The 9,479-nt window shown below is 45.2% G+C and overlaps 1 protein-coding gene across 1 annotated transcript; it reads left to right on the top strand.

Annotated features, from left to right (window-relative positions):
• The first annotated feature begins 4,411 nt into the window (after positions 1–4,411).
• LOC134212903 (protein aubergine-like) lies at positions 4,412–7,885 on the top strand. Its single transcript, XM_062691225.1, has 6 exons — positions 4,412–4,570; positions 4,668–4,798; positions 4,858–5,954; positions 6,075–6,278; positions 6,347–7,288; positions 7,350–7,885. The coding sequence occupies exons 2-6, from the start codon at positions 4,673–4,675 to the stop codon at positions 7,612–7,614; spliced, it is 2,634 nt and encodes an 877-aa protein (XP_062547209.1). The 5' UTR covers positions 4,412–4,570; positions 4,668–4,672; the 3' UTR covers positions 7,615–7,885.
• The last annotated feature ends 1,594 nt before the right edge of the window (positions 7,886–9,479 follow it).

The raw sequence follows: 9,479 nt of genomic DNA, 5'->3' as shown, positions 1-9,479 counted from the left end.
TACAAGACATAACACTTGTAAAATTCTCATCGTTCACTGATTTACTGGTCGTTTCAAATAATCATTAGTTGGCCAATCGATCACTCGTGGCGCGCGCATCGGTTTGCTCCAGTTTGACGTTTGCTCACTACCGCCATCTGGTTCGTGATTTGCCTAACTAACTGAAATCAACAGATGTCGTTAGTGTTTGCATGACGATGAATTTGATGAGTATATGTTCTATGTGTTATGTCTGTTTGTCTGTGCACGTAGGTTGGTGGCTGAGCTACGAAAACTTCGCGAGCCATTATGGGGGTGGCGGTAGTGTTCGATGATTTTTCATCATGGCGTCGTGGGCAGCAAATTTGAATTATTTTCCATTAAGTGACACGTCGGTTCGTCGGTGGTGACGTCGCCTCCATGCGACAAGCGCCAATCGACACCGCTCCCTCCCGGAGCTCCAACAGCATCGAAGACACGTCGGTCAGTTCCACCAGTTGGCACTCCTCGTTCTACTGCACCTATTATGGTGTCGATTCCTCTGACCGCGCTTGAACCGCGCACAGTTAAGATTTTAGAAGGTAAGAAGAATCAACATGTCGCCCTGCAGGAACTTAGGAACCGCATTGAGCAGTACGAGCGTCGCGCCAATCCAACACCTGACCAACTTGCAGATTTGAATGCGCAGCTCGAGCTATACCGGAAAGTTCTGAAAGGGTTCCAGACCGGCGCGGAAGCAAACGACATTAGCAATCTGGCGGAGGTACATCAACCAAATTACGCGAGTCCGTTGCGCTTGGTAAAACAAACCGGCACAATCCCTAAGGCGAATCGGAGAATGCAGTCGGTTCCCGAAGGTGAACTGGGAGCAGTAGGTGATGCCTTCCTGCAGAGACATCTCTGGCCACTGAAGAAGGCGGTAAGCCAAACCGGTTGGCCTTCGGTGAGTAAAGCGAACCAACCATCTGAAATCCATTAGAATGATATGGAACCCCCAGGTAAGCGTCAATCCTTGAGCCATTCTATCGAAAATATAAACAAGGAAGCGTCCAATTATTGCCCCACGACCAGTTTTTTTGCCTTCACTTGCATACGTCGGACGTGTTCACATCAACTCTCTCGCTATCGTTCAGTCTGTGGAAAAAATGTACGGTGCACGAAAGAACACTTTAATAATTGATTTTAGTGTCCTTCCTTCTCGTCCGGATGTTAGAAGTGTTCAACGGTTTTTGGACAATGAAATTAAATTGCAATATCCCGATGTCAAAAGCATACAGTTGCATAAAGTAAAGATATTGCATCGCGCTACCAGTTGGAGCACAACTGGAAGAGAACAATGGTTTGCGCGGATAAAGAGTTTCGCATTCCAGTATATGTCGATTGCGAAGCAGTGACTGTGCGGATACATGATCTGCCTCCGTCAATGAATGATTCGACTATTCAAGATTATATGTTAAAGTTTGGTGAAGTAATTTCTATTCGGAGTGAGACTTGGAAACATTATTTTCCTGGCATCTCGAACGGCGTGCGCGTGCTACGAATGAATTTGCTCCGCCACATACTGTCTTTCATCACCATAGAAAACGAAAAGTCAATGGTCTCGTACTTTAATCAACCTAAATTTTGTCGTGAATGCGAGGAACCAGCTCATCCGAGCAGGAAATGTACGAAACCACAGTATAAAATTTCAACGATGACGAGTGAGCCTTCAAATAAACGAACCAAAAAAAAAAAAAAATTGCCCCACGACCAACAATCAATTTACCCAAGGGCAGCTGCGAGTTAACGCGCGCCCGGCGGAGTTTTTTATGCCTCCTACAAATTCCCATGAGCAGCTGCAAGATTCACTCGCGCACCAGGTCAATGCGACTTTGTACCACAATCAACCTGAACAATATTCAACCGGTGTGCAAACGCGTAATCTCCCCTCGCGGTTGAATCGTCTCTGTCCCCTCGTCAATCCAAAAGTGTTCAACGAAACCAGGTGATTCCTTAGCTCGCCCACACAGCAGCAGCTTGCAGCAAGGCAGTCCCTGACTAAGGAACTTTCTCGATTTACCGGTGACCCAGCTGAATGGCCGATCTTTATCTCAAACTACATGTACACAAGCCAAGTGTTGCGAACTGGGTGCACTGCTTTTTAAGTTGAAGTTCATTTACTACCTGTCAACGAGATATGTCATCCAAAGTGTCATCCATCGGCATAAATGATATTGACGGACAGTGCTGTTTATCATATCGAAGTGCTCGGTTCGTCCAAAAACGTGTAATGAACTAAAATTTAGTAAACTTAATACTGAACTTATTATTCTATATTCTATCTCTACAGTGCAAACTACCTTAAATCTATTATACTACCTTAAATACTAGTATCACAGTGTATATCACAGCAAAGTAAGCTTATCTATTCTTATGTAAAACTATTCCTAACCTATAAATATGATCACAGCTAGCAGCTTACGTGTATGAATTTGAACTACAACAAAGAATCATTGTAAAGCTCTAAACCGAATTATGTAAGTCATCCACTCATTTAATGTAAAAACATAATTTAAGCAAATACATTATTCCAGCTTGAAGCTGTATCAGCATGAAACTGTCTTTGCTATCAGCTTGTAGACTCGGTGAAAAGGGCTCTTGTTCTTCGGAACACCAAGCTTGTGGTTTTTCGGATGGAGAAAATATGCTCCGCTTACAACGATGCCTATCTGGTCCTGCTCTCGAAACAGTTCGCAGTCGGTTGGTATTTCCAGCAGCAGTGTCACAAGTGATCGAGACCCTATGCAGTTTGGACGTCCGGAGCTGCTGATCAACGCTTTGCTTCGGAAGGTGCGAGAAATTCCAGCTCCTAGGTCCGACAGGTTGGAAGGGCTGATCGAGTTCGGAATGGCGGTGCAGGTACTGTGCGATCACATCGAAGCAACGAATTATTATACGGCAACAGTGGTACGGGATGCAACTAGTGTGATGACCTTTGAACCGGAGGTAAAACGGAGCAGCGTTCGTGACCGTTCGAAGAACAAAGGATTCATCACGTGCTCACAAGGAAACGCCGAAGCACTTCGATTGTACTCACTGCAACAAAAGCAGACACCGAGTGCGTGACTGCAATGCGTTCAAGCAGTTGCACGTCGACGATCGCTGGAGACGAGTGCGGTCATTGGGTCTGTGCCAGAACTGTTCATTCAGCCACGGAAGACGCGCGTGTCGTGAACGAAAGCTCTATGGCATCGGAGGGTGCCAATTCCGCCACCATCCGCTTCTGCACTGTTCTAGAGGCCCACCGAAGCCGTCGGAACTCACGATGCAGATAGCTGAAAATCATATTGTCGGCGTAGCACCAACTTAGAATTCGGAAGTCGGGACTTCCGAACCGAATTTTCTTCCGAAGTTTTATCTGTCAAATTAAATTATGCGTTGTTCAGCGCATCTTTAGGCGAATCTAGCGCGCTACTACCGAAGTTGGGAAAGTTGCCTGTATCTGGAAAAAAATACAACTTCGGTATAAAAAGCGGTCTAACTTTTATCCGGATAGACAATACTAATCGCCACCTGACTTCTTCGACGCTATCCACACGATCCACACGCAAAAAATGTTGCTACTATAGACGAATCCAAGTAAAAATAAGAAGAAGACACACGACGGTGTTAACTTTGACAGATCCTACAGCACAGCATAGGAAGATCATTTTAAAATGCTTATAATAAATTCTAGACAAATTGGGTCCTAAAATGAAGAATCGATATTCGATTTTCTTCCATGGAACGATGAAGCTAATCATCCTGAACGCATCAGTTTTTCTTTTGACTCAGAAATCTAAAGGAACATTGTTTAATTTGAAATTAAAAAATAGATGAAAAATCCTTCCTCGACATTTTCGGTCTCGTTTGACGTACGGAATAATATGATTCAAACGCACTAGTAACACACTGCAGGGCACTTGACTTAACCTTTGACAGTTAATATATGGGCCTGACATTTTGGGCTGATGGTTGATTCGTTCTGAAATGTTGCACAGCCCAAAATTTGCCTTAAAATATTCGAGAATATCTTAAACACAAAATATTATTTTTACTGATTTAGACATTTACCAGTATTCTTGATCGATGCACTATCGTTTGCAACCATAAACGAGGTAGGGCTTTAGGACCCAAGCTGTTTTAAACGTCTCGTGAAAAGGCCTTGCAGGCCTGTTCAGCGGTTGTAAACAAGTGCAGTCTCGGCAGTGTCACATGAAAAGGCCTATTGATTTTTTCACACCGACAAGCCGCCATTACCGAGCGTGGAAAGCTGGATAGATCCAGCCCTTGGAAAAGGCCTATTAAGGCGTTATGTAATTTGAGAATGACCCCTTCGTGTTTTCAAACCGAATTATCGAAGCTCGTAGGGGTTCGCCGAAGAATGTCAAAAATTGACAAAACAAACACACTTTTGTATTTCCGGTTTGACTTCTGCTTTCCGGTTCAACCTTGTTTTGTCATGCGCGAAAGCATTAGTTCGTTTCATGCAAATGTTTGCTTAAAATACTCTAGGACTTTAGTTTACATTGATTTCTGCACGTTTATTCTGCACGGCTGAAAAAGAAACAAAGTAAGTATGCATTGAATAGTATCTGGTCTGGGTTTTGTAGAATTTTTGTATTTTTCGTTTCCAAACCGATTCACACCGACCTTGGCTTCGATTTCAGATAATATGAGCGAACGCCAACTGCAGGGACGGGCTCGGGCACGCGGCTACACTGCCGTCAATGTGTCCAATGAAGGTCGAGAAGGTCGTGGCCAGGCACCGGTCAGAGGCAGCGGGGTGGGCGTCTCGGGGGTAAGAGTAACGTTTTGTTCCGATTGTTCTTTCACTAATGATCCCTTCGCATCATGTAGCCTCGTCCAAGTTTTCAGCATCCGGGTGCCGAGGGGCGCGCAATGACCCATCGTGATGCAACGGCCGGTCGTGGTGCGGCAAGCACAACCAGTGGCAGCGGAAATGGAAGTGGAAACGGTAATGGGGCAGCAGGTGCCGGGCCGAATCGTGGTGCGATGCGCGGGCGCCGTACAATTTCGGATACACTTCGAACGCGCGCTCTCGATGCACCCTCGAAGCACGGATCTGAAGGTCAAACGATAAAGCTTCAGGCCAACTATTTCAAACTTATGAAGCACATCGAATGGACGTTGTATCAGTATAGGGTTGATTTCGCTCCGGTTTGTGACAGCATCCGGTTGATGCAGGGGCTGATCAGTCAGCACAAGAAAACTTTCGGCGGTTATCTGTTCGATGGGACGCAGTTGTTCATGGTGAACAAGCTGCGGAGCGAACAATTGTCCTTAGACTGTCGACACGAACGGACGGGAGATGTTTATCAAATCAAAATCGTTCACACTGGAACGGTGGATATGACGAACGAAACCGGCATCCAGGTTTTGAATTTGATTCTCCGACGCGCAATGGGTGGTTTGAATCTTCAACTGGTCGGCCGTAATTTATTCGATGCTGCTGCGAAAATTGCCATTCGAGAATATCAGATAGAACTGTGGCCAGGGTACGTAACCAGCATTCGACAGCACGAACAGGATATCTTGGTTTGCTGTGAAATTGCTCATAAGACAATGAGAATGCAAACATGTTACGACATTCTTCGGGAGTGCCAGCGGCACGATCGAAACTACAAGGATGCGTTTACCCGCTCTGTCCTCGGAGTCGTTGTACTGACCGGATACAACAACAAAACCTACACGATCCACGATGTTTCGTACGACACCACTCCATCCAGCACATTCGAAACCAGGAATGGAAAAATCTCGTTCGTCGATTACTATCAGCAGAAGTACAATATCAAGATCCGGGATCCCAATCAGCCGATGTTGCTTTCCCGAGCTAAGAAGCGCGACCTGCGAGCGGGTGGCAACGAACTGATGGCTTTGGTGCCGGAGCTCTGTCGAATGACGGGGCTTACCGAACAAATGAGAAATGATTTTCGGTAAGTGGGCGATTGGGTTCGAAAACACAACTCTCAGTTTACTATACGATCGTTTTGGGTAGCGAAACTTTGGAGAATTTTTGGTTCCGATGAATTTCCAATTTAAAAAAAATATTTCAGAATGATGCGTGCAATGTCGGACCATACTCGCCTCACTCCAGATCGACGGATTGAACGGCTGGAAACGTTCAACCGTCGTCTGCAAACCACGTCGGAGAGCATGGAGGTATTCAAGGTTTGGCAGATGGAGCTTGACAAACGTCTGGTTGAACTTCCGGGGCGGTTGCTGCCAAAGGAAACAATTTTCTTCTCATCGACATCACCGTAAATACTCTGTCTTACACTTTTTGGCTTCATGATGACAATTGACGTATGCTAATTCGTTTTTTCAGTGGGGTTCCATCGGGAGATAATGCGGACTGGACTGGCCACTTCCGTGATCAACCGATGTATTCGACCATCCGGCTGGATCACTGGTTTTTGGTTGTACCAAATAGGGCTCAACGGGAAGCCAACGACTTTGTCGGTTGCATGATGCAGGCTGCCCGTGGAATGCGTTTCGAAATCAAACAATGTGAATTTGTCTCCATCCCGGACGACAATCCTGGTACTTACGTCCGTATGCTGGACAACCTGGTGAATAAAGATCCTCAGATGATTATGTGCGTCGTTACAAATCAGAAAGCCGACCGCTACACAGCAATCAAGAAGAAGTGCTGCGTGGACCGCGCTGTACCAACGCAGGTCATCTGCCAGAAAACAATCACACCGAAGGGAGGCAATGTGCGTACGCTGATGTCCGTGGCGACCAAAGTCGTCATTCAGATGAACTGCAAACTGGGTGGCGTCCCGTGGAAGGTCAAAATTCCTCTCAGCGGTCTGATGACGGTCGGATTCGATGTATGCCACGATACGAATGATAAGTCAAAATCTTACGGAGCAATGGTGGCCACATTCGACCATGAAATACGAGGCACTCCAAAGTTCTTCTCCACCGTAAGTCAGCATGGGCACGGTGAAGAAATTTGCAACTATCTTCCCCTGAACATGGTGAAAGCTTTGAACGAATACCGCAAGGAGTATAATACGCTACCAAAGCGTATTTTCTTTTATCGGGACGGGGTCGGCGAGGGTCAATTGCACTACGTGTATGAGCATGAGGTTCGAGCAATGATGGACAAGTTAAACGACATTTACAAATCCGCCGGGGCTGAACAGGACGTAATGCTGGCCTTCTTCATAGTTAACAAGCGCATCAATACAAGGTTCTTCGAACGAAAACACAATCCTAAGCCGGGAACGGTTGTTGACGATGTGGTTACACTTCCAGAACGGTAAGTGACTTGCTTTTCCAGCATCCTGTTCAAGTCATTATGGCGTGATTTTTTTCCACAGCACTGATTTTTACATCGTTTCGCAATCAGTTCGACAGGGAACGGTTTCTCCGACGGCGTATAACATCCTCCACGACACGACTGGACTGCAAATCGATCACCTACAGATGTTGTCGTACAAGCAGTGCCATTTGTACTACAACTGGTCCGGAACAACGCGGGTACCGGCGGTTTGTCAGTATGCCCACAAGCTGTCCTTCCTGGTCGGTCAGTTTATCCACCAGGCGCCGAGCAATTTGCTCGAGAAGAAGCTTTACTTCCTGTAATGAAGTAGCCTTGACAATTCTTAGACAAATTTTTATATCAGGACATTTTTCTTAAGGCGATTTTGTTTTTAGGAGAATGATATATTGTTATTTTTTTGTTATTTGACTGGCTGAATGCCTTTACCGAAGTTATTCGGATATTCTTTATATATTGACAACTATTTAAAGATTATTTTTCTTTATACATTTTTTTTTACAAAGTTTGTACAACGGAATCTATGCATTGAAATTATTTTGAATTGTTTTTATTTTCAAGTGTATAATAAACTTTCGTTTGCTATTGCTAATATTATTTGAGTAGTTGTAATTGAACACTCTTCATCCTGGTCATCATGCTAGTCATCAAAAGCGCACTACGAAAGATTCGCGAGAAATATTCCACCTGATCGATCTTCCATGCTTGATGAGCAGTTTGCTTCCTTGTATACGTCAGAACACTCGACATTTTCGCAAGGTTTGGCGTCTTTTACCCATGTGTCGAGTGCCAGCGAGGGACTCTAAAAGCCTATTCAGATTACGAGCTTATTGACATGAATATACCGTGCACGCACCCAACTTTGCGCATTTTGCGGTTATTTTTGTAATAGAATGCGTTCAAATTAATTTTCGGAATATAATTATAACTTGTCAGCACAATATACATGTTATCATAACAGTGCATGCATTTTACCGCTGTTAAATGACACATTTTTCATTTTAATAGTCGAAACTTGTACTGAAAACACTGAAAATTACCAAAATGGTGTGTTCTTAGCACAAATAACAAGTGACGGTTTACCTGAAAAACTGCATTTTTTGTAAATTTTAATATTCGCTGACAACTAATTACACATGGACCCAACAATTATAATATTGTTGGAGCCATCTCATGAGCATGGAAACTATTTCAGGCAGATAGCCACTTTCTGTAAGTTGTACGAGTTGATTCAATTTTGCATTTTCTTAACTGCGCAAAGTATGGTGCGTGCACGGTATACGGTGAAGCGGACTGGGAGGAGTACGTGCGCGCCATGTCGACTGCCTGCGCGGACCATCCTTCCTCATTCATCTCCGATTTCACCAGCATGATCCTCGCTGCTGCCCAGCAAGCCATCTCCCGGTCCAGTGGCCGTCCCGTTTCGGCGTGCACTCAGATGGTGGTCCGAGGAAACTTGGCGTGCGGTCAAAGCCAGACGCAAAGCTTTACGGGCATTCAGGAAGCTAAGGGAAGATCCATAAAGTACGTCACGCAAAAATTGGCGATTTTCAACCCCCACCCCTCGTCACACCTTTTTGTATAAAAACTCCAAAATTTTGTATGAGTCGTCACACCGCTCGGAACCCCCCCCCCCTAGAAGCGTGACGTACTTTGTGGATGGCCCCTAAGCACCAATCACTCTTTCAGGCCAGACGCGCTGGACTGTAATAAGGAGAAACATCGTTACTACATTGTCCTTCATATCTTTTAAAATTGGAATGAATGCTGACCTGAAGCCCAAAGCACTCTCTTCAACAACATGGCCGAAAGGAATCGTATTCCAAGAATTCTCTGGCGACAGCTCTAATTCATTTGTTTGGCGACCAAGACTTCCATCAGAATCCAACGATCCGTTGAACATTCCAGTGGAGGCAGAAATGGTGGTGATAGAGTAAATCAACCATCTACTGTTGGCGGATCACCGGGACGCAAACTTGCCTATATCCTCAAGGAAGCCTCATATCCTCTGAACACAGTCGAGCCGATCCCGTCAGCGTCCTGCAGCCGTCCCGGTCCTGTGTTTGAGCTTGGTAACTGGGGCTTCCAAACTCTTCATCAAGGCAAGTATCAAGCTTCTACGAATTATTCGCTTCCTGATTCGCTTCTCGATTTTAGTCGCCTCACGTCG

This window comes from Armigeres subalbatus, chromosome 1, assembly GCF_024139115.2.
Source record: "Armigeres subalbatus isolate Guangzhou_Male chromosome 1, GZ_Asu_2, whole genome shotgun sequence".
Classification (NCBI taxonomy): domain Eukaryota; kingdom Metazoa; phylum Arthropoda; class Insecta; order Diptera; family Culicidae; genus Armigeres; species Armigeres subalbatus.
The sequence above is the reverse complement of the archived record's forward strand: the minus strand, read 5'-3'. Positions and strand labels throughout refer to the sequence as shown.

Bases quoted from the DNA above. Each gene is read 5' to 3' on its own strand.
- LOC134212903 (XM_062691225.1), top strand. From the start codon at position 4,673: ATGAGCGAACGCCAACTGCAGGGACGGGCTCGGGCACGCGGCTACACT. The intron at 4,799-4,857 runs GTAAGAGTAACG...CGCATCATGTAG, and splicing joins GCGGGGTGGGCGTCTCGGGG to CCTCGTCCAAGTTTTCAGCA. The intron at 5,955-6,074 runs GTAAGTGGGCGA...AAAATATTTCAG, and splicing joins CAAATGAGAAATGATTTTCG to AATGATGCGTGCAATGTCGG.